Source organism: Notothenia coriiceps, unplaced genomic scaffold (genome assembly GCF_000735185.1).
Source record: "Notothenia coriiceps isolate Sejong01 unplaced genomic scaffold, NC01 NC01_scaffold00037246, whole genome shotgun sequence".
NCBI lineage: Eukaryota > Metazoa > Chordata > Actinopteri > Perciformes > Nototheniidae > Notothenia > Notothenia coriiceps.
In genome coordinates this window covers 3,731,625-3,756,218 of record NW_011369947.1, presented here as the reverse complement: position 1 = coordinate 3,756,218, position 24,594 = coordinate 3,731,625, and the positions used below count along the sequence as shown (strand labels likewise).

The 24,594-nt window shown below is 42.4% G+C and overlaps 1 protein-coding gene across 1 annotated transcript in view; it reads left to right on the top strand.

Annotated features, from left to right (window-relative positions):
- LOC104966303 (partitioning defective 3 homolog) overlaps positions 1–23,485 on the top strand; it is a 198,068-nt gene extending 174,583 nt beyond the window's left edge. Inside the window, exons 19-21 of the mRNA XM_010795490.1 lie at positions 7,172–7,292; positions 14,564–14,676; positions 19,599–23,485. Of these exons, the coding sequence (XP_010793792.1) occupies positions 7,172–7,292; positions 14,564–14,676; positions 19,599–20,025 (661 nt within the window). The 3' untranslated portion in view covers positions 20,026–23,485. The remainder of the gene's footprint in view (positions 1–7,171; positions 7,293–14,563; positions 14,677–19,598) is intronic.
- The last annotated feature ends 1,109 nt before the right edge of the window (positions 23,486–24,594 follow it).

The window sequence follows — 24,594 nt, the reverse complement described above, 5'->3', positions numbered from 1 at the left end:
GGACATAAATTGAGGTCACCTAATGCAAAATACAGCAACCAAATTCATATTTCACGGCGCCAACCTATACTTAGACTAAATATTTTGGTGTCAGGGTCAATAAAACAGTATACTGGAAGCCAAAGTCATATATTATACGCCATCTCACTTCTCCTCTGGCCTCTTTGTGTCAGGCTAGCTGATATCTCATAAAAGCTGTCTTTAAGGCCTGATGGGCTCATAAAAGCTGAGCTAACTTGTTTAGATGGATACTCCAGCCTATGGCCTTGACACCTTATTTAAGACTTTAAACTTCACTCTTCCTACTCTGAAGAGGAATGTTGACTCATCACATGCATCTGTTCAACAAAAACAGCCGCACAGTGCAGAGATAGACAAGAAAATGTCATATTTTATGGGAATTATACACCCTGTTATGAGACTTTGGCTGTTACACATGTGGTTTCATACGGTTTATATGCTTATTTTGAAATAAAATATTTACTGTAGTATATTCTAGGGGCATGATCCAGCGAATAATCTTTGTCTGCTTGCATGTTTTGGTTGCGATTCACTTTAATCATTAGCATGCAGCTCAGCTTTGTCTTATTACGAAGTGCCACTGCTCTGAACTTACTGTGATGAACGCATGCCCATTGGAGTGTGTGTTTGTGCCTGTGTGAATACATTATGCAGTCCAAACCATTCTCCAAGTCTCTCTCTCAGAGTGAGCAAGTGCCTCTGAATCAATGGATCGGGATTACAGGCCTTAACTTCAAAGTTCATCTCTTTCTTCACGGAGAACGCAGCTGTCATTCAGAATCTGCCTGGCTCCTTTCTTCACAGAAAATAACTTATAGAAAAGTTGGCAGCAATTGGGGTGAAGAAAGTTCTCAGAGAGTCTATCATCAATCTACACTTTTTGCCTATACCATAGTGCACAGCATGGCTTCCTAATGTTAACCATATTTTTTTGTAAAAAAACTTGTCTATTCCTCGATCTAACTTAGAGCAGCTGCACAGGATCCGTGGAAAAATGTATTCATATAAGGACTGCACCTGAGCACCCAGCTTTTCAAACTTTTATTTACTTCAATGTTCTGGCCATCCATCTGGGTTTGCCACACCAACGCCTCAAGCCATTTCTCTGGCCTTTTTCTCTTTTACCATTGAGGAAACAGACCATATACAGTATTGTAAGTTCAAAACATACTCAGAACACTTGAGGTTCCTCTTTTGTAGAAAAAGGTCACACCTGTTTCCTTCGAGTAATACATCCACACGGCAAAACATGCAGAAACAAAAGCGCCTTTGATCATTTCCCGTGAATTCTCATTGGTACTAAAGCCATAAAACTTGCCAGTGAAAAGGCTAGGGCAGGAGGCATTGACGGTGTCTCTGAAATGTAGACAGCTGCCAGGCCAATTCCTCACTTGCACCTGTATTTTGGCAATCCCTTAGAACAGAAGAATGAAATAGAGAGAAATAAAAAAGTGTTTGAAATGTAGAGAAGCGTGGTAGTAGCGCGTGTCCTTGGGGTAATAAAGAAAATTGGGGTGAAGTTGGGGCAGGAGGGCGGGCAGTCTGCATGTGGGCTGAGGCAAATGGGGCTTTTGAAATACAAAGCGGTTTAGCTTTTAAAGGGACAAAGAGATTGCAGAATAACTACTTCTTTTCATTTTCTGTAAACCGTGTTTTCTTAGTTGAGGGCCCTCTGTGGTTTCCTGTGGGGCAGAGATGTAAATGTCTCACTCTAGGGAAGCAGGAGATGAAGGGTACACCAGGGGCAAGCCATGCTGGACAGTCTGTTGGAGCTCTGCAGGCTTTTCTCTTTCCCTTGCTAATCAAACTCCACACTCCCAGTCACGCCACCACCAAGGCCTAGGCAGGCAGCCCACATGATGGCCTCTTAGGACCCCCAAGGACCCCATATGGGCTGCTTTGGAGTCTGAAAGAAACCATGGATACACATACAGACATCCACACTCAGTTGAACAACGGCAACAGCCCCCACCTAGCAATGGGATTTTTAGCTGGCAAGGCGCCACTGTCAGTGCATCAGTCACAGGAGGACATGGGTGAAGTCAGAGCCTGACAAATCCAGGGTATTATCAGGCCTTTGTCCAGCCTGCAGCTGTCACTTACCAGGCTAGTGAGAGAGGATGAGGGGGACAGAAGGGAATTCATGACCTATCCCTGTAACCAAAGAGAAGTATTGAGGCATTCAGAGATAAAACATACGGGAAGTAAAGAAATAAAGAAAGGAGAAAGATGAGGCAAGAGGAGAACTGGAGGATATTGTTATGAAGATGGGAAGGAGAGGAAAGTGGAGAGGAAAAGACAGACCGAGAGAGGGCTATATGCTTCAAATGCTTCCGTTTGATGGCGTGGATCATGGCAGATTGGCCGATATATGCTGATTCCTCTGAAGAACTTTATCTTTGTCCCTTTCCCCTTCGAAAATGACCAGCGGTAATGCAGATCTAATCTCTTCTATCATCGCGGTAGGTCCCAAAGGCTGTCCATCTTCCCCAAAATGCCTCATCTTTCTGTCTTTGAAATAAATGAAAGTCCATGGGGCGATAGAATAAATATGAGCTAAGCCTTTGACTTGATATAAGATTGCCAACGGGCTCAAAGTTAAGAAGCCTGCCCCATCATCTGCTGCGTGGAGATACTAGGGCCAGAGCAAGAAACCAGATTATCTGATAGAATTTCAATCAGCATTGATCAGATAAGAAATAACAGACTGTCTGATTTTGAAGGCACACCAACGCCCCAAAAGTGCAGCCTTTTTCCCTTAACTAGGAGATGAATAAGTCTGTGGCAATTCTCGGAACTCCCGTCAAACTTCTGTTGAAATTGTACCCCGAGGATTATAACACTCCGTTCTGCCATTCTGATTGGCTGGCACTGGCCCTTGACCTCAGGTATGCTCACATGACCCATGTTACACTCTCAGTTATTGGATTACTCCTTTATTAGCCAGTGGCAGTGTTTATAGAGCATGCCGAGACTCCGCGCAGCTTTGATCCACCAACAGAAGCAAGAAGGGGGGGGGCTGGGCTGTGTCATAGTTTGCATCCTTGGCCTAAGCCTTGTGGCGTGTGAGACATCTGCCAAATCCTCCTGGATCAAAGGATGACTATTACACAGACAGGCCATCGCATACCCCCAACTGCAGCTTTAGAGGGCTCATGACCCCTGTCAACCAGTCAGGTTGGAAAACACAGGTGGGATGGGGGTCACACATGCAAATAGACTCTTGTATTGGTTCATTAAACAAAAGCACTAACACATTTGCTCCAGTATGAATTGGTATGTGTTGTGAATGAAGTGTTTCTTGGCATTTCTCTACCCTTTCTTAATGTTTGCCTAATAAGGGAGAGGATTAGCAGCAGGAGGAAGTGATCAGTAGAGGGTTTTGTTGTTCAGATGGACCTGAATCCATTTTGTTTGACCTGCCTGTTATTTCACAAGTTCACCTCTCTAAATAAGCCTTCAGAATACGCTATCAGCCAAGCTATAAATACAGCAGCGGTGTGACTTTACAGAATACAAGCGCGTGTGAAGTGAGGAGAAGATAGACTGGCAGAGGGAGAATGTGCATCGGCTTCTTTGTGCCTCTCTTTCTTCATCCATGTGTTGCAGGGCTAAGTTTTCATGCATTTGGGAGAGGCCTCATGCTGATATTTTAGCTTGTGAACACTCAGATGAATCTCGCGTCTCATTATACAGTAAAGAATGAAGATGTTAATTGTGAAAGGGCTGTGGCGTATGGATATTTAATCTGCTTTTTAAAAATACTTCATGGGCGGAATCCCATCTTCCGAAAACAGCTCTGGGACTCATACGATCATGATGCAGACAGCCTGCCTGTACCCCTGAGTACACTCACACAACCTGTGACCTTTCCCCCTTATGCACAAACATGTGGCTTATAGCAAACCGATGAGCAGCTCGTTCATATTCCCAAACACCCATCTATTGCTGGCTGGGGTGACATATTCATCCTAATTGCTGAGGTGGTCTACTGCCGCAAAGTGCCACCTCACCCAACAATCTTTTTCTCACAGATTGTTTTCTGCAGGTTCATTACAGTCGTTGATGCATTCACAGGGGAATACATAAGCAGGGAAACCTGATGCATCTGCAACGATCATGCTGACTAATTACACGTTGAGGTGCCCGAGCATTAGGGAGTTCTCAGGGAAGGCGGCTGAATCCATCTTCTTTATATATGGAGACAGGCCTGCTACCAGCTGTTACAGTGATACTGGTGGCTCTTCGTGCTCCATTCCCGCTCTTCCCCACTGTTTAGCTTTCCAGCCTTTTTTTTAAAATATATTTACACTGGAGAATGCCATGGATTGCTTTCCAAGAAACCCATCAACTTGGTACCCCCATGGAGGATGGAGGACGAAGATGAGAAGCCCCTGCAGATAATCTAGATATTGCACAGGCCTTCTTTGAACTGCCATGACAAATTCAGCCTTCGTTAAATCCCGCCCCCATTCCCAGTCCCTACGCGATGCAATTTTCATTTGTAGTACTTTGAAAAATATATTAAAGTGCCTTGCTGTTAGTTCTTTGATTTGCCGGAGATCTTGTCTTCGCTGATCTTCTCCCATTTCACTCCCAAAGCACTCCATCCATCACACACTGGAGCTGAAATTTAGTAATATACAGGCTCTTGCTTAGATGAATGCTCTAGTGGGTGAGAGAAGGGCAATAGGTCCTTTTATGTAGCATGTGTATATGGACTCGAGCAGTCTTTTTTTATTGCCTGTTTTGTGGCTCCTTTTTCTGGATCCCCAGCTGGTTCCCACTGCCCCCTCTGCTTCCTCTCGCCCAGTGGTGCATGTATGAGATGCTGATGCTAGCACTGACCCTCCCTAGAGGGTCAAAGAGAACAATTTACGATGCTGTTTGTTTGGAGTCAGCCCAGTCTTCTCTTTGACCAGCCTCAGGGATTAAACTAATTGCATGTATTGGACTTCCCAGATCTATGTTTGGTCTTTTCCCATCCAATAAGTCTTGTCAAACTCTATTTCCAGCATATAAGATGTATTAGCAGGCATATCTTTGGGAAATGTTAAGAACATTAATTCAGAAATGCAGATGTGTCTTTTCATTTTCTTCTCAAGTACATGCTGTATGTACACTGCACACTTTCTATGCCATTGGGGAAATCTGGAATGATTCCGTGTTAATTCATGTTATGAATTTTAACGGACTCAATGTACATATGGAGTTAATTGCAATAGTAGCCATACAGAAACTTTTATCATTCTGTTAGTATGTGCCATACATGTAAGTGGCTCTGTAGTTTGAAGAATTCAATTAAGTCATTACATTTCTCTAACATCGCATATGCTATTTAAGAAACCACATGCCAATATAAAAGCAACATCGATTTTGTAATGAACATAAATAGAAGGGCTTCACCATCACCCCACAAGTATAAGCCACCTCACAGCCCAATGAGCCACTTAATTGGCCACATCCACATAAAAGGCTTTAATGTACGCTCGCTGCTCTCCAACACACATAAAGCTGTAGGAATCAAATGGACTATAACTAATACAATTGATTTTGATCAGGCAGTACGAATAACATGATAACCGTGTCTCGCCAAGTGCTACTCAGGGGCATGCACAGAAGATCCGTTCATCCTTTATGAGCTGCTATTTATTGTGCTTTTAATGAAGCTTGATTGGCAGCATGTCCTAGTGCCCATTATCATCGGAAGGATGTGCTCATTCTAATCTGCAATTATCACCATAATTGCACCCAGAATCCTCTGGGCCCAAATAAGCAATCACTCCCACGGCTGGCGTGCCACCTGTAAGTGCTCCTCAGGAGGACACGCAGAATGACAGGGTAGCAGGTCTTGGCTCACTTCCTTTTCTTCCCCTTCTCTCACATGCTCTTGATTAACCTTTCCCTTTTTCACTCAGCGCCAACCCAGAGAACACTCTTCTACTTTTATCTCCCTTTCCTTCATTCAACCTATCCATCGCATTCCCTACATCCCAGAGCTCCCATCCCCCCCCAACACAAATTCCTAACCTTTGGTCACTCTCATCCTTGTGGTATGCATAACTACAGGCCTATTATCAAGCTAGCTAGCCATAATTATGCATTTTGTCATGTGCTGCCTCTGTAGCTGTAGATAAAAGGAGAGCCTGGTTAAGCTGAAGGAAGGCTATTGATTCCTATTGACAGGCCCCTCAAAGGCCTTTAATGAAGGGGATGTAAATGAGGCTTTTCCACAGTGTTTAATGACTACGTACCATAAAAGGCCAACATTCTCCTGCAGTCTAAAAGGGACATGGATCACTCACAATCGTGCACGAGGGACACTTTCAGCTACAGGGATGTTCAGGAGCAAAGGCTGGAAGAAGGGAGGAGGGGAAGAAAAAGCACATAGAGATGTCAGATAGGTATGCAAAAGGGAATCGACTGTCAGATCAAGGGATCCTCAAGACAATTTACAGGGGTGTTAAGGTGGTCAAGTGAATTATTCAGATATGATAAAGCACCAAGAAAAGCAGAGTAATGTGTCAGGTATATTTCTTTGTGAGGGTGATAACCGCTAAGCATGCTGTGAAACATCTAGTCCAGGGGTGTCCAAACTACGGCGCGGGGGCCAAATGCGGCCCGCGTACCATTTTGAATAGGCCCTCAGCAAATTCAAAAAGTATAATGGAATATGGCCCACAAATGAAACTTGTGCTCATCTTATATTGTACTTCATAAATATATATGTACAAATATATTACACAGTAGTATTCATGTGTTAATCTTTTCAAATAAATTCAGTCAATTAAAGTTGGAAATGTTTTCTAACAAATCTAAGTTGATAACAAAAAAGCCATGTGTCCTCTTATTATGAGCAATCTGAGGCTTCTGTTTTAAGGGATGAACACTTTTTGTAACAAAAGAAATGAAACCCTATGGAGAGCTGTGATGCAGGCTGTTTTTTTCTTAAGGCATTTTCAAGTATCAAGCATCATTTACCTTCATTTGATTTTGCTGACTTATAACTGAATTGATGAGGCTATGTACCTCACCTCTAGTGAGTGGCCCAGCCCTTCGCATATTTTTCTGTATGTGGCCCTCGGTGAAAAAAGTTTGGAAACCCCTGATCTAGTCCAACTATCTCACCTCTTCTTCCCCCCCCTCACAGCAGCCAGATGGCTCCCAGTAATCACGACCGGATACTGAGGCTGAGGAACGAGTTCCAGCATTCCAGGCACGAGGACGATGTGGACGACCACAGGCACACCTACAGCTTCAACCAGTCCTGGGTGAGTGTTCCATAGAATCTGCACTCCACTGGCGTGGCACTGAGCTGCACACACCCAGATACACATTCTCCAAAACACCCTTAAACCATAGACTGCCTTAAACCCAGAGCTCTTAGAGTGTCTCCCCCGACTCTGCTGGACTCAGATTATCTCCACCAGCTGGATTTATTGACTCAAATTGTTTAATTCTGAATCGTATTTCTTTGACTATCTACGTGTGACATTACTTTACTTTGATAAGAGTTTGCTTTCTCTGTTAAACAGCATGATCATTTCATTGTTTGGAGATAATTCAATGTTACAAACAGAACATATCGATATTGGTAGTCCCTCTTAAAGATTAGAAGTGTAATAATAAACAATAGATACAAAATTTTACATTACATTTTATTTTTCCCAACAGAGGTACCAAATCAAAAACCCACTGAGCATCCATATGAATTGTTCCAAGCAATCATACTTGAAGAAGACATGTTGTTTTAAATATTTGCACGTTGCAATTAAGTAGGGTGATAAATCCCAGCATGCCATGTTGAAATTATAACAATATGACTTGGGAAAGGAATTCAAGTTGATGTTTCACAGTACGAAGCCCCGGCACGACATTAACTGTCAATAGTTTCATGAAGTGCCTCAATTATCTTACACTGTCATCTTTTTGGACCGTCAGTGTTGTACCACTGCCAAATGATGTCACTAAAACCTTCAGCTTCAGTCCCAGCTTCTGCCAAATACAGTATATTTGACTTTTTTCTAATTCCCGGGTCTGACCTTTGGCCTAGATCTAATTGCTCATTACTCACATCTGACTTCACTGTCGAGGAAATATGACACACTTGCAGTACGGCAAGAAGGAGAAGATGAAAATGGGAAACGTTCGATGATAAATGAATTTTTAGGACTTAAGGCAAAGTAAGGGGAGAAAAAAATTGAAGACCGTGAGCAACACTATTCATTTCCATTAGTCTTGATTAAAGGGATTTTTAAATTAGCCATTTTTTAAATTTAAATTAAAAGTTTTTTCTCCTGATTGATCTGTACCAACAATGGGATTTAATCCTCATAATTGGAAAAATGTAATAAGTTAATTCCTTTGTTAATTCCTTCAGTCCTGATTCCATCCTGCTGTGCAACTGCACCCAGAGTTTAAGTAAAAAAGAAACACTTTCATCTTTCCACACACCCTATAATGTCACCGATTATCTTAACATACTGGAACAATATTTACTTTACTCCCTCTTCTAACTTTGTTAGAGACATAACTCATTGGTTGACACTTTATTTAAGGTCATATGTCCTCCTTATGTTCAACTATAACCAAACAAAACTGAGCCAAAGCAGGAACAAGTTCGAGGTCAAATATTTTGTATATCTTTTTGTGATTTAATGCTTTGAGACAGACATTTCTTTTTCTGTTCTGTGACCTTTCTGACCTGGTGGTAAAGGAAAGAGGGCTAATTGTTACACCAGGCAGAGCTATTTTCTAAATGATAGGTCAGAATGTCAGACCTTGAAAGTTAAAATATTTGGCATCCAATTATCGATGTCAGTGAAATTGGTTTGGAGTGGAGTTCTAATGTGGCAGTGATCTTTAGCTGTTTTTCCTTTTGTCTGAATGCGTTTGGTAGACAAAGCAGCACACTTCCCACCACGTTTATAGAGAAAAAGGCAGACTTTGTTTGCTTTGGATTTCAGTCAGTGTTAGTCCTATTGATGGTGTAAAATCACTGAAAGCCGACATCTCTCCACACTTTTCTCTTAATCGTTCTCTTTCCATTCTGGCTTACAAAGTGGGATGCTAACTGTTTGTTCAGCACTAAGCAGTCTCAGTGTGTCTCTCTGAGCTTCTGAGCTCCTAATTGCTTGTGATTGTTGACATTGTTGAGTTACCCGCTCTACTCCACTGGTAATAAGATATAGGGCCAGCCCTGGAGTATTGAAGTCGATTTTATTAGTCCTCTTTCATGTTATTATAGTCCTGTGGACAAGGATGCACAAAGGCAGGGCTTGTTAGCGAAGATACTGGCGTGCCCATGCTATGGGTTGACACCGATTAGTAGAACTCGAGAGAAATCCTGTCTTAGTGTCATCCAAAAAGCAGGATGCTTTATTTGAGTGAGAGGGGCCAAAGATTTGAAATGAAAACCAGGAGAACTGTAGAAGAAAAAACATATTTTGGCCATTTTGGAAAAAGGACAAAAAAGCTTTCAAAGATGTACAGACACACGCAGGGCTGGAAGGTCAAATACACTTACATCCTTCACTCGCAGCTTCCATATATCAGCCTGACCCACACTGAAAAACACAACCTTGTGACTGTGTTCTGTGCTGACCTATAAAGGCTACCTTTTCTCCCGAAATTGAAATATCTCTCTTTTTTTTTTAAATGATTTTGCACACTGTCATTGCTATATTTTGTCCGCAATGATGAAAGTGAAACCTCTGTGACCTCCACTCCAAGCCTTCATTGAATGTAACCATGAGAAGGCAAGCTGCCCAAGAAGAAAGTTAAATGCGCACCAAATCAGAGTCTGCAAAGCTACACTTTGAAGCAAGTTGTCCCTGAGTACTCAAGGTTACAACATAATGGCTTCCACACAGATCTGCATGCCAGAACAGGAGCAGCTGCTAGCATCTAGAGGCATGGCCAGGTTGTTATATTCCTGCCGTATATTTCTATAAAAACAAACACTTTTCTCCCTCAGTTATCCAAAAATGATGATTTAAAGTAAGTAAGACACAGCAATCTCACCTCAAGGTCTATTTAGTAGCGGCTGGACCTTCAGACAGAGTTTACCCAGATGTTATGAAAATGTAGATCACCATTTGTTGTGGCTAAAGCTATAGTTTTGATACTGCTGTAATATACTTTGCTGAACAAACGGACCAGACTATCTTTTTTTGTGAACATTAGTTAGAATGTTGCCAGTCCTTTAATCCGTACATTGTGAGCATGAAAAGGCCATAGTGCAAGTTAATACTGCAGATACTCAGTGGTATTTCATTTGTTCGTCATTACTCACTATTACCAAATATCTTCCTCTGCGCAGACAGCTGTTATATATCACCTCTTTAAAAATCTTTCACATTTGGAGGACAAACAGCAAAAGTACATTATAATGATCATGGAAATGAGGAACAGATTGCAAGGGAGCCCATGGAGCAGCGTGAGGTGCGAGGCTCCCTCTCTGGGTTGACCCCTGGCTTGTCTCCGGGGTGTTTGAGACCGCGCTCAGGTATGTCTGCTGTGAACGCCTGTGATGACAATGCTTGGGTCAGTCCTCGAACCCCCGGCTACTCCTTAATGGAATAATGACCAGGGCACGAGAAGCCCTGTCCATCATGAAGCCCCCAAGCCAACGCACACAATTAGAGCTGGCATGTTTTCTCTCCCTCCCTCCCTCCCTCTCCGCTGCTCTGTGGGAGGGGATTTCCAGATGTTCATCATAAAGCACGATGTGTTTTCCAAAGAGTTGCCTTTTTCTCTCTCGCTCTCTGTCTGCGGCAATAAAATCAATTTGTGCTGTTGGCTTGGAGCGCCAATGAGCATGACCACACACATCATGTGAGCGCCATGCTGGTACCTTGGATCAAACACACCAACAGCAGCCTATGGCTCCCTTATTTATGGAAATGATTTTGATGTTATTATCCTTCTATCTACTGCTACCAGGATACATGCGCCTCTAAACATCTGTTGTGTTTGCACAATCTTGGGTTTCTGCGCGTTTGACTGGGTATCGCTCAGTTCTGTTGACTTCACATGGGCTAAAGGCTAGAGTTAAGACAACAGCAGTGTGAGTAGTACTGTAAGTAGTCACATCATTTATGGTGGAGCGTTTTTTTAGGTCCTAGAGGATTCAAAAAATCTCTTTCTCACACATTTTGTTACATAGCAAATGCCAGTCGACTCTACATGCTGTTTTTCACAGTTTGATCACACTGACTTTGCAAAAGAGGAGCGTAACATACTGTAAAAAGCAGCAGGGAAATCCTTTAGCCACTCTTGATTGTAACTGCGATGCTTCTTTGTGTAGTGATGAGACGATTCTCCCTCTCCTTAAGATTGGACACATGGACTATGTCATGGTACTATTGCTACTATCTCAATCCCCAAAAGTAACCTGACTGTATATTTTTATGTCAATTATGGTGATTTGGATCGATCTTTTGTTGAGCTTCTTCCAAGACTGCTCGCTAACCCAACATGCATAGCTGAATTATGGATATTGCTGTTCAATGTAATGCATGTAGCAAGCATGATTTACTGATGTTGTGATTACAACAACCATAAGCAACAGGACTTGCCAACGTACTTGAACAACAACTCACAATCTTAGAGTCCTTTAGCTTGTCTGTGGGTATGACATGAATTTCTTTATGGCAAATGCAATATTGTTGCCTTGTTCCAAACACATCTGATCATCACTCAGTGTGAATGTGCATAGATGTATGCAGGCCCACCCACTTTATATTGCACTCCATATACTTTGATATCAAACTGTGTGTGTGTGTGTTCACAGATAAGACTAAGAACAAAGTGATTACACTTCTCTTGTGTCGACATAATAATGCATTTCAGTATTATTACCCCACACAGATATCTTCACAATAAAAGATAAGACTCCAACATTTTGTTCTGCCATTTGTGCATGCTGTCGAGTCCTTAACTGATATGGAGATAGCCACCGCTTCCATTCACCATGGTTTCCTGGGCCAGCCAGTGGGAGACGGCACACCACACTGCTTGCTCTCAGATGGATACTACGCCCTGGAGCTACACACCCCGGCGACCACAAATGGACTTGGTTTTGCTTTTAATAAATTGGCAGAATTGGGTCATGGACTTTAACAGTGAATCATTATCCAACTGTGCTTTTGTCAGGATGGGGTGTTTCACTATTTTCTCACTTTCTTCTTGTTCTCTGCCCATTAGCAACTTAAATGTGTTCCATGTGTCTGTTTGTGTACAGCAGGGCTTCTCTTAAAACGGTTCCCTATGTGCAGGGCTACAAACAGAGCATCATGAGGAGCGTAGGCGGAAAAGCCACATGTTAGAGCTGACCCATCTCAGCAAGCGGCTTTTGAAATCTGAAAGGTCTGTGACCAAGACTGAACCAAGAAATATTACACCTTGGAACTCTTAAAGCTCAACGCCTTCCCAGCTGCTTTCCTGGACTCTGATTTTTGATAGCTGCAAATAATTTTCATAATTATGTCCCCCCCCCGACTCACCGTCTGTGAACGCTCTCATGTTTGAACAGGTGGAGATTTCTTTTTTTTCTTCCTCCCTCCTTTGTCTGTCACACCACCAAGAAAGGGAGAGGGATAAAAGCGTGCTGTATTGACATCATTTTTCACATTATTGGATAGAAACGAACACGGACGTCTCTTTGATTCGATTTCAACAAATGTCATGTTTTATATGGCATTGTATTCCAGGGCCTAACGTGGAATAATCTGATTCTCCTTCCCTGATAATGCCATTACACTGACTGATTTTCTCTCCTGGCTATTTCTCATGCATTTCTCTTGGCATGGCGTCATACACCTCAACCCTTCAGTTTTAAACCGAAGTGTCAAGCACCTCCGGATTCCTCGCCACTTCCCCTTCAAATCCCATTAAAAACTTTTAGTGTGCGTGACTAATTATTTTCTCACCACCACATTGGGCCGCAGTTAAATAATTTCTCCTTTTACCTCACTGTTCATCTGATATTCGTTTATGTGCTCTGCACTTTCTGAGCCGGCGGAACGTGTTGTTACAGTGAAACCCGAAACACATGAGTCCAATTCACTTCACCCACGTGGAATACTGTTATTTTTAAGGAATTGGACGTCTTGAGAAAGGAATTGTTATTAACGCTGAGTGAAATGTAATTGCGCTGTTATTGCAGCTGTCCAAGTGAGGAGGAAAGCAGCCATTTCAAGAATACAAGATGTTTCCAAGACATTTTTGCTGTCTATCGCAAACATACCTTTACCCCATCAATCTGTTCTGTCATGTACTACGACAACCTGTCTTCTTCCAACCACTCCCAAACGCAAACACTTTTAAGAATCTCTAAAAGTGTCATCCCGGACAAAAGAAAAACACTTATTCTGTAAGTGCTCTGTTCCAATTTAAATCTCAGAATCCACACCCTCACCTGCCTACCACATTAGCGTCCGAGCCTTATGAAAAGTGACACTCGGTCAGGCCACAGCTCCTCAGCTCTCCTCTGTTTAATTGGCTTGTCGTGTTCTTTCATCAGCCGGCTCGTTAGCAGTGCGCTAGTGTTGAGGGAGATGATATCGCCATGTCAACCACACAGACGATCAGACAACAAACACACACACACACACGGTACAGGTTAGTGGTGTGTAGTCAAGTCACACGCAAAGCTGTGAAATGAAGCAGATACCGGGGAAACTCATCTATATTTAATGTCTTCAGCATGCTAGTGCTTACTACTACTTCAGAAATACACTGCACACATTTAGCACAATATTACACTATCAGATTACATTTCATATCATGTAATCAGCACTGATCTTTAGTGTAATGTACAGTAACAACACTTTCATTTTAAATCCTACAAGGAACATGTATTTAGCTCCAAAGTCATTATTTATGTAGAAATTGTAAATGTTTTTTCAGCCATTTTTTTTTTAATAATACATTTATTTGACTACACCTGAGACTTGTATGATATGTCTACTAACAAGAAGAATCCTACCGCTGTTTCTGGACATACTCTTTTTGAATATTGGAACCAACAAGCTATAATCATCTGTATTTTTAAGTCAATCATCATGACATTCTCTCACAACACAGTATTTGTTGCTGTTATGACAAATGGGACAACAGTCCCTTTCATTTGTAGACATTCCAGAAAAAAAAAAGAGTCCTTTATTATCTGCACGGTATTGTTATTAAATGTCATACTGCTGTCACTTTTGTAAGTCTCTTCTGAATTAAAAATGTTCGTGCAAACTGCCTGGCATTCTAGTAAGTCAACCAAGGATACGTAATTAATATCACAGGTGCATTGTGCAGTGTCATTTTCATCATGGAATCACACCTCCTAACTACCTGTTCCCTGAGTGTTGCCTAACACACAGGAGGCATCACACTGACACACCAACTGCTGTGCTAAGGGAAACATATTCCATCATCTAAGTGTTTTTGTGTTTGAGTGTGTTATCTTTTACCAGATGTGTGTCCAAAGACAGAAATGTCGGCCCAGATGTTATAGTAACTCTATCTTTTCATTGTGTGGATTTTACAGTCGAGCAATGGGACGGAACCACTGAGCGGACGCCATTCAGTAAACGTTGACTCGCAGCAGCCGCAAGAAGATGATTTCCAACAAGCACGGAGACAGTTCAGCTCCCTGCCACGGTGAGACCTCCTCTCCCTTCTTTATTCCATCCGTCCCTCCTTTCTGAGGCTTATCACATTCCTACTGCCCTTTTGACTTTTCAGATTTGTATCAATTTCTTTCCCTCATTTTTGTGCCTTTACCCTTTTTTCTCTACACTTTCTTTGATTACAAAGTCAATCACAAAGCCTCCTACAGACATTTGAATGACTCTTAGCACAACTCTTTGAATGAAATCATTTAATGTGATCGCTTGGAGTTATTTGACTGATATCCACTTTCATTAAGTCAATGTTGACCCTGTGGAAGTGGTGAAATGAGTGGAATTATTTTCTTAGCAACCTTTCTCTGCCGACACAACATGAGTTCAGAGCTACAGCCGCTGCCCTTCATCTTCTTCATCTTCCTGTTTTAATACTTTTGCATATATTTCAAAGACATGCCAATAAAGCTTACCATATCTTACATCTCGAGGCGGTGAGGCAGAGTTTAGTATCGGCATTTGCATTCCCTGCGTTTCCGTATGTGACTCATCCAATCCTCTGAAGCTCACTTAAGTCAATTCCAATTGCAAAGCATTTTCTTGTGGAATATCTGCATTTTGAGTTCTACATCTTTGGAAAGAAAGTCACCAAAGACCTCAATTCTATACTTTGATAAAGGGACGCAGAGATGTTCGGTTATGAATTACACATCATTTCCTCTCCCTGTTTAATATCCCCTCATTGAAAACAATCCAATGTGAGTTTTTTTGTATCGTGAAATGTTGAAAGTGAAGTCTGATTTATTTGAGTTCTACTTCTTTGCCAGTTTAAACAAAGACGGCACTTAAATTGTGTATATATGTGTGTGTGTGTGTGGTCTTTTAATTTCTTGGCCAGAGTAACTGTGCTCTCTTGTGATTGTATCTCTCCCTGCACAGATATTTTTTTTTAGCTGTGCTGTCTCTGAACAGTCACCGGCAGGTCGATTAAAACATGTTCCTGTCTATGGCTATGGATTTGCGGTCCACGTGGACGCTTAATCAATGTGGTCTGTATAAGCCAGAGGGATCTGTGCATTCGCTTCATAGGTGTTATCTGCTGCCATCTCATGTGATGCGACAGTTGCCTCCAGCCCTCCCCTCTCACTGAGCTCCTTCTCTTGGGAAAGTTGGTCCGGCCGGCCACAGAGCCAGGCGAGGATGGTCTTTGATATGCATTCCGCTCATAATCTCACAGCGTCTTTGAGCTCAGGCTTGACATTTGACCCTGGCTAAAGCTTTCTAGAGCTTGTGTCTCGGCACAGTTCCTCATTAAAGAGCTAAAGTCTCACATCCCCAGATTAATAACCACAATTCCCTCTAACTCCAACCACCTCTCCTTTGGAACCCCTTCATCCTGTCCTCCTCTTCCAAAACAGGAAGCTGAGCAGTCAGCCGTTCAGTCCAAAGGGGACATTCCCGCAGAAACAAAAAAAAACCTTCCTCCTAAAGAGCTTCCAGGAGAAACCATGGTTATCTGATGACGGCCAGGCTTAGCTGGCTGTCTGGGATGTGAGTATTGGAAGAGCACTAATGAAGGCTTGTTGTCGGAGCAGGATTAGCGGTGACAGGCAGTGGAGGGCGAGAGGGGGCCGGGAGAGGAACGAGTGAGTTAGGAGGAAAGAGAAAACAACTGATTAGCCTGAAAGAGACGCTCTCTCACACACACACACACACACACACACACACACACACACACACACACACACACACACACACACACACACACACACACACATGAATGTGTTCAAGATAAGGTTCTTAAATGTGGCCTGTGTGAACCGCCAGTAGCTCTCCCCTCTTTCCATGCAGCTCTTTGCATTCCTCCGCTAACGCGTTGTAAAGAAAACATTATTCCAGGTTTGTAGACAATTTATTTGCACAATATAGCTACAATTGTTCCACTGCCCATTGCACGCATTTGGGTTTTTTCCCCTAATCATTTTGTGTCCGTGCATGTGTATGTGTGCTTTCTCCTCCTTCTCATAAACTCTGATTCTTCCCAGCTGTTTTAAAGAAACACACGGCGGCCACAAATTCTCCTGCAAGCCAACTTCCTGACTTTGTTTGTTATGTTCTGTCTTTCTAAATTTACCCCAGTCTTTGGCATGATGTATTTTCCCATCCCCTCCCTCCGTAGATGTAACTAATCTACTTTGTGACATATTCTGGCAAAGGAGTCGAGGTGATAAGAGAACTGACTCCCCTGACACATCAATCACGATTACATTCCTGTGGAACAATGCCATTTCTGTTCTGCTCTTATCGCCACCGAAGACTTTCCCCCTAAATCTCCCTTTTTCGACTTTAAAAACCGAAAGGGTCATTCTGGAAACGCAGATTGCTGCCTCGTGCAACAGGCGTCCTGGGTTTCTAAATACGCGGCTCCCTCCTGAGCGGCGCTGGCCGCTTTGTAAGCCAAGACGGGGTGTAAATGCATGGCGGCTCGCCCAGACAGAAAGACCCAGATATGAAGCATGTGGTGGAGCTCTCTCCGCAGTCTGTCCCTACATCTGCCCCTCCGCCAATTACCCTCATACTTACACAGGCTCTACATGCGTGCACACACATACGGAGCGGAACCAGATAATGTGTTTGTGTTGTAAAGTACGGTACATAAATGCATACACATTTGCAGAGGTGGGAAGTAGTGGAGTACAAATACTTCGTTACTGTACTTAAGTACATTTTTCTGGTATCAGTACTTTACTCCAGGACGACTTTTTACTTTTACTTCTTACATTTTGAACACAAGTACCTGTACTTTCTACTTCTTACATTTTCAAAAAAGTGTCGTTACTTTAGTTTGAATCTGTGTTTGGTGGCGTGATCATTATTACTTAGTCATTGCGTGCCTATTGATTTGAACACGATCCGTGTATCCATCACTTCCTGGTCTTCTCTAAAGAAGAGGGACCAATGAAAACGTTGTCATGTTGCCGTTGTTCAGCATGGAAACATTCATTAGCTAACAATTACATTATTGTTCTATTAATATAACCCTTTATATGAATAGAACAATAATGTAATTGCTAGCTGACCTCCCTAGGTCAGGTACTCTTTAAAACAGCTGCTAGTTATGGGTACTTTCTACTTAAGTACATTTCGAAGCCCATACTACTTTACTTTTACTTGAGTAAAGAAGTTTAGTCAGTACTTTTAACAGAGTATTTTTAAACATGAGTATCTGTACTTCTACTTGAGTAAAGGATGTGTGTACTTTTGCCATCTCTGCACATTGTCTTTGGGTGCATAAATATAGACCTTAGCTTACAGATACTGACCCTTGAGCCGTGTCCTTTATCTTTTCACCTCCACTTAGATATTGTGGACCACACAGGTCCTCATGAGTAACACTGGATTTGAGGAATCACATGGAGATATTTCTAAGGGAGTGTTGAATTAACTGGCAAGAAAGAAGAAAAAAGTACGTTATTAAAATCCCTAAGCTGGATCTAGGCTTGACCCAAGGGGTTTAATGGCAGTCCAGCCATACATATCTACGTCATTATAGTCAGTTTGGTTCAGCAATAGATTACATTCATACTAAATGAGTTAACTGTGTGGTAGAAAGACAGCCGTGTATGCTTGTACCTAAAGTCAAAGACTATAATGACATTAAATTGACTATTATAACGTTAGATTTCTTTTTTCTGATTACTGAATAAGAGACTACTGTGGTTGAGTCAGAAGTCACCAAAGTTACATAAACATGCTACACAAGTAGAAAACATATCCTTGGTGTTCAGCTATTAACCAACCTGGGGAGCGGGTGTTTTTTTACTTTTGGTTCTGTAAACTGTTTTCTCTTTCCCATTCAACATTGAAGCACAGAGAAAAAGAAACCAAAGGTCAAGGTAGAATCGCTCTCTATTATATCCATTGTGAGGTGTGACTTCCAGTATAAAAGTGAAATATTTTATTTTATCACACTTTATTTTGTCAGGAAAGTATTTTGGCCCCAAAAAATAGCCTGTTCTGTTTTTTGTTCCAGTCAGTCTCTAGGAATGAGCCTCGTCAGATAAGAAATGCAGACTTTTTGGCCTAAAAGCGTGCCGGGCCCCTGCCTCCCTCTGCAGGATTGTGTGCTGTGATCTCAAAAGCTTTTTAAGCACACTGCGGGTCAGGGAGGTGTGAATGGGATTTCTCATAGCACCTCTAACGCAAAAGACACTGTCACAGGTCTCTACCCTAATGGATCCTAATAATGGAGGAGCAGACTCAACACTTTGTCCAAAGACCCCGCGGGTCCCATTGACAGCTTTCCATGGCCAATTTCCAGAAAGGGGAGCATGTGTGGCAGAAGGCATACTTGGAAGTTTCTTTTTTTCTATTAGAGACAATATGTGTGCATGTTGGGCCCTTGTGTCAGTGTAGAGGCCGGCAGGCAGACTGGAGGAGAGTAGAAGGCCTGCCATTACTCGTTCTGTGCTGTAAGTGCACCCGTCTGCATCTCCAAAAAATAGTTAAATGGATGAAAGCAGCCATTTTTCTCAGCGTGGTTTTAACATTTGTGTTTATTTACGACGTGGAACTAATAGTGCTGATGGCGTTTCAGGCTTCCCCGCGTTTGTTTCCTGTCTCTTTCATGTCTCCGTCTTCAAATAACAGGATTCAGTGTAATCATTCAGCTGACTATAACAGATCCCTCTTTGCTCCACTCATGTTGCCTGTAGTATTTTAACTCAACACCACCACCACATCCCCCTGTTAATGTCACAAAATGTGACAATGGACACATTCTCTGCTGAAGTGCAGTTTCTTTTGAATTCCCCTTCAATAGCACTGACCCAGGGGCCGCTACAGAAAGAAAGCAATCTTTTTCTGAGCGCCTCCTCCGGTCACTTTAGATCCAGGTTCTGTTTAAGGTGACTCACTCAACGGTGCGATTAACCTCTTTACCTGCCTTTGTGTGTTTAGGCCACCCCATAAGGCCCCCAGCACGGAGTCCCAGGACTCATGGGACAAGGTGTCCATGCCAGAAGAGGGCTTCCAGCCATCCAAGGAGAACCCTCGCCACCCCTCCAGCCAGGGGTCACGTAACGGATACCTGGGGACGTCCAACTTCAATGCTCGTGCCCTCTTAGAGACTCAGGAGCTGCTGAGGCAGGAGCAGAGACGCAGAGAGCAGGAAGCCAAGTCCAGGCCTGCTTCCATGCAGGAGACCCCCAGTAGCATCGCCTACGACCACAGCAGAGAACACACTCAGGCCCCTGGCCCCGCCCCGATGCAGGCCGCTCCTCAGACCAAGGGCCCCTACAGACAGGACGTACCCCCGTCGCCCTCTCAGCTCGCCAAGCTCAGCAGGCTGCAGGGCTCAGAGAAAGGGAGGCTGTTCTACTCTTGAGACAGTGACACGGAGGGACTTTTGGGAGATTAGGACTGATTCCAAAGAGCATTAACAGGGAAACATACAAAGTGGGCAAAGTGTCTTCTTTTTGTATGAACATGCTGAGAAACAAAGATGTTGATAGGAAATGTTAATATTTAAAAAGGATGTTTTTAATGATACGAACCATTATCCTTTTAAGCTGTCAAAAAGAAATGAATTGCTATGTTTTACTGTCATCTAACTATGTGCATAAGTGCCTGTCGTCAATCGATTGTTCCCCTTTCGCAGGCGCCAGCCCCATTTCTATGGCTCATGATCTGCAGATTTGACCCATCCATCTGAAAGATTCAGTAGAGCAGACACCGCGGCAGAAGGCAATTGGTTTGGGCCATCGTGACAGCAGTGTGTCCCAAACATAATAACCCCCGAGCACGAGACATGTTTTTGCACCCCTCCCCGTGCTGTCGGGGGTCTTAGTCGATACATCACTTGTGTGAATGAGGCTGGTTTTTTCAGGTCACTTCGACGAGCATAGCTTCTGCGTGTAAAGTGTGTGTGAGCGCTGGCTGGGGTCTGCATGTGGTGACAAAGTGTGGATGTTAAGCAGCTTGTGTGAGAGTCAGAGCTTGGGGTTTGGGCATGACCCCCACCTCAGTTCAGGGAAATGTCCCCTTTGGTTTCAGATACGACACTCACCCAGACTGCGTATACTCCTTTCAACCCCCTCTCGTATTCAATAAGATAATCCTGGATTCCCCTCCTCTGCTGGCTGCTTTATCTCACTTTCTTCTCCTTCACATTGTCACCAAACGTTCTCTCAGTGGAGGGAACAGCTTTAAATCCCTGTCCTGCCCACCCAGGGAAACCAGTAGTGTGAGTGGGGTCGGGTCTGGGTTATTAATTAATGTACCTCATTAAAAATGAATGGCCCCCCTTTGTGTGTGTTTATGTTGTCATGTATGTCGAGATAAAGAAACAGGGACCTTGCCATCCTCGCCTTGAGAGAATCGTCTGTAACCGAAACCTTTAGGTGTCTGAGTTGTTCCTCGCTGAATATTTCATCAGCGTGGTTACAGAGGGAACCACAGCGCACTGCAGTAGGTGGCCTCAGAGCCATCTGCCCCGTACAATGGAGCTGATTTTGTTTTCTTTTCATGATTATGTCCATTGGTAGAAAACCATTTTGGGGCCTTTCTGTGGTTCAATCAATAATTAGTGGTGTGCGAGCGTGTTTGATACTGTGTGTGTGTGTGTGTGTGTGTGTGTGTGTGTGTGTGTGTGTGTGTGTGTGTGTGTGTGTGTCGTATTTCCATCCCTGTAAGAAAAAGCTTTGGTTGTCAGAATGAGAAAATGTTTTGCAATGTGAGGATGTTTCCTAAGACAAAGGTTCCTTTTGAGTTACAGTTAGGTTTAGTTAAGGTTGAGATAAGATGTCAAATTGATTATTGATTAACCCTGACTTGGTTTTTTAACATGTTTTTTGGGTCATTCATTCAGCACACGTACATGCACTTAGGAAACCATGTAACACAGCTAACTGTAAAATGTGGTTTCCTTAGAAACCCTGGTTCCTGTAGTAACCTGGTAACTGTGCATCTGTGTATACATGCAGCAGGTCAGTAATCAGATGTATTCCCTGCCCCTGACATCATTCCTAAACCTAGCATACTTTTTTTTAACTGTTCTAGTAATGCAACATGATGCTTTTTGATGAATGTGATTCTGTTTTACAAATCCATCAATGTTTAGCCATAGAAACCGACTTCAAGAGGCTACTTAGTGTCAGTTTTAGGAAACAATCATGTTGACTACGAATGCATTTCCACATGTAATGATCTCTCCCTCTGCACAGCTGTCCCAGCTCGTCTCTCTGTGTGAAGTCCTTGTCATGCAAATGCTCACATGTAAAACCTGGTTACATGCACACATAGCCAAGAAATCTGGCTTTGTAAATCAGGTTTCTGTAATCCCTCTTCCCGGATTTCAAAAAACGGGTTTCTGGTTTACATTATGATCATAAAATCCCCGGGAAATACAACTGTTACCTGGCCTCTTACAGTCAGTGCATGTTAACAAACATTAGGAACAGGAAGTTACAAACAAGGCCATATTTGAAAGATCCATTGAATTTGTACATCTAGAAGTTAGAGTTCACGGTTTCTATGAACCATGCAATGGGTAGTACAGGTCGGAATCTAAAGTTATTGCCGTAAAGGGTCTATGGGTCTCACAAGTAGAGCGTTCTTAATTATAAAATTGATGTAGAAAACAGTACTATGATGTCGGTCTCCCAATGTTCTAGTGTGTGTGGGTGGACATGTGTTTAAGTGTCTGTAAACGCTGCCAGTAACTAGATGCTCCAATATGTCTATGAATATGTCTTGGCAGCCATATGAACCACTTGGCTACTGAGTGGGAGAAGAGCAGAGGAGTAGGAGGGAGAGAAGATAGGAGGACCTGACCCCGCAGATGATTCAGTCAATGGAGTAATCACAGATATTCCTCGGAGTCTGCGGTACAAACAGGAGGTTACCCACCAGGCCACGCTCACTTTAGCTGTCTTTTCTTCTCCTCGTTTATCTCTCTGTCTGTTTCAGATGTTTCTTTTTCCACCGCAGAATGGTGTGTGTGTGTGTGTGTGTGTGAGTGTGAGGAGGTCCAACACTGATATAGAAGCTGTAATAACTGATGTTTTACATGTCTCCATTATGAACTGGGGAGGGGTTCAAGTGCCTGTGATATCTAATGAGTTTTTTTTTCTCTCCTCATATGCAAATGTAATAATATCCCATAATGCACGTTTATTATTTCTGTTGTGTAATTAATGTTTGTGCGCCGCCTCTGTGACATATGGATTCTTCCCATAAAGCTATTGTTTCGGGGGATTTTCTTTTTCATCCTGGGAGAAATTAGAAACATATTGTTATTTCATTGTGTTTTTTTATGACCATCCTTCATTGTCTTTTACTATCCACAATATGGTACTATGGTGGTAAAAAATGATTTAGATGTAAGCACAGTGCAATTTTCCTTTTTACATCGGTGTATCATTAAGAACTGTTTTTGCCATTCTCTGTACATACAATATAAAAAAAAAATGTCAATGAATAAATAGCGGCTAGATTCAAATTATTGTAACAATAATTTCCCTTGAATGTGCTGCTGTAACAATCACAAAAGGTTTGACAGATGTAACAAGCAGTGCAAGCTTCCATTCCATCTTATGTATAAGTTAGTGTGTTTCAGATGTATAAAGTTAATCTAAGACAACCTATAAAACAAAAAACGACTCTATTTGTCATCTGGTTGCCAGATTCTTCCTTCTTCTTTCAGCAGCTAAAAGAGAGAATAAAGTGAAAAGAGAAAAAAAGTATCAGGATTTTGAGTTCCTCCATGAAGAATGTGGAAACAAGTTTAACCTCTGCAGTTGCTACAGCTGTACATTGGCGCAAACTCAAAATGTGGCTCCCACATTTGTTGCAGTGGCAATGAAAGAGTCTGATAAAAACACTTCCTCCCTGTTTCTCCATCTCTTTTATTTCCATTCCTGATAGGTCAATGTGACGGTTGGCCGGGATGTTTTGCCTCGAGCTGGCTGAACTTCTAATAACATCCTGTGATCACTCCTATGGCGATAAAGACAATAGTCAAATTTATGATGTTCATCTCCAGGGGAAAGGCAGGTCTTACATTTGGCCCGGCATCACAGAGCTCCTGCCAAATCTGTCTGCATCCTGGGGAAGGGGGAGGCCTTTGAAAGACTCAGTCTGGTAAGAATGGAAATAGTCTCTAGAAAGCACATGCGCAACAAGTGAAATGAAGGTGAGGCAGGAGAGGAGAACATTTGGACATTAGCCCGGATTGTGAAAGAATTTGGAGAAGCTTTAAACCTGAATAAAAAAAAGCCCTGACTCTGAAGTAGGTTTAACTCTATTCGAACAACAGTCCATTTTTTTCCATATTGCCTTTGATTGAGTGTCAAAAGAGCACATTTAGAGAAGCAGCAATGTTTTAGCTTTTACCTCGGTCACATGCAATAAGAATATATAGACAGGATTCTTCCTGTGAGGTTACACAAGACATATGTTTTGTGTTGTATCCCTTTTGGTTGATATTGCAAATTATATGACATAATTATAGGACTTGAGTGTATGAAATAGCTTGCGTTATATCATTCTTTGCAGAATATGTCCTTTTGTTCATAGCAGGGCTAATCAATATCATTTTTTGCAGCATATACAGTAAGAAGAATATGGCTCAAGCTTCAAACTTAACTCATGAAAGAGTATTATAATTGAATATAGTATGATTTATGGTCGTTTCTGTACAAGCCTCACTTCGACAGTGGACGGGTGGCTGCCATTCCACTGGGACTGAGAGTTTAATAGAGCACAGAGAATATGGTCCTCTGCAGGTTTCAAAATACCATTTAAGATAACAGATACCATATGGTCTGAAGAAACATTAGCTTTTATAGACAATAAAATGATCTTTCTCTCGCCATACTTCTATTGTGATTTGTGGATATGTATTGGAGCGATATTCTCATATACAGTACAGTAATGTCATCACCACAAAACGGAC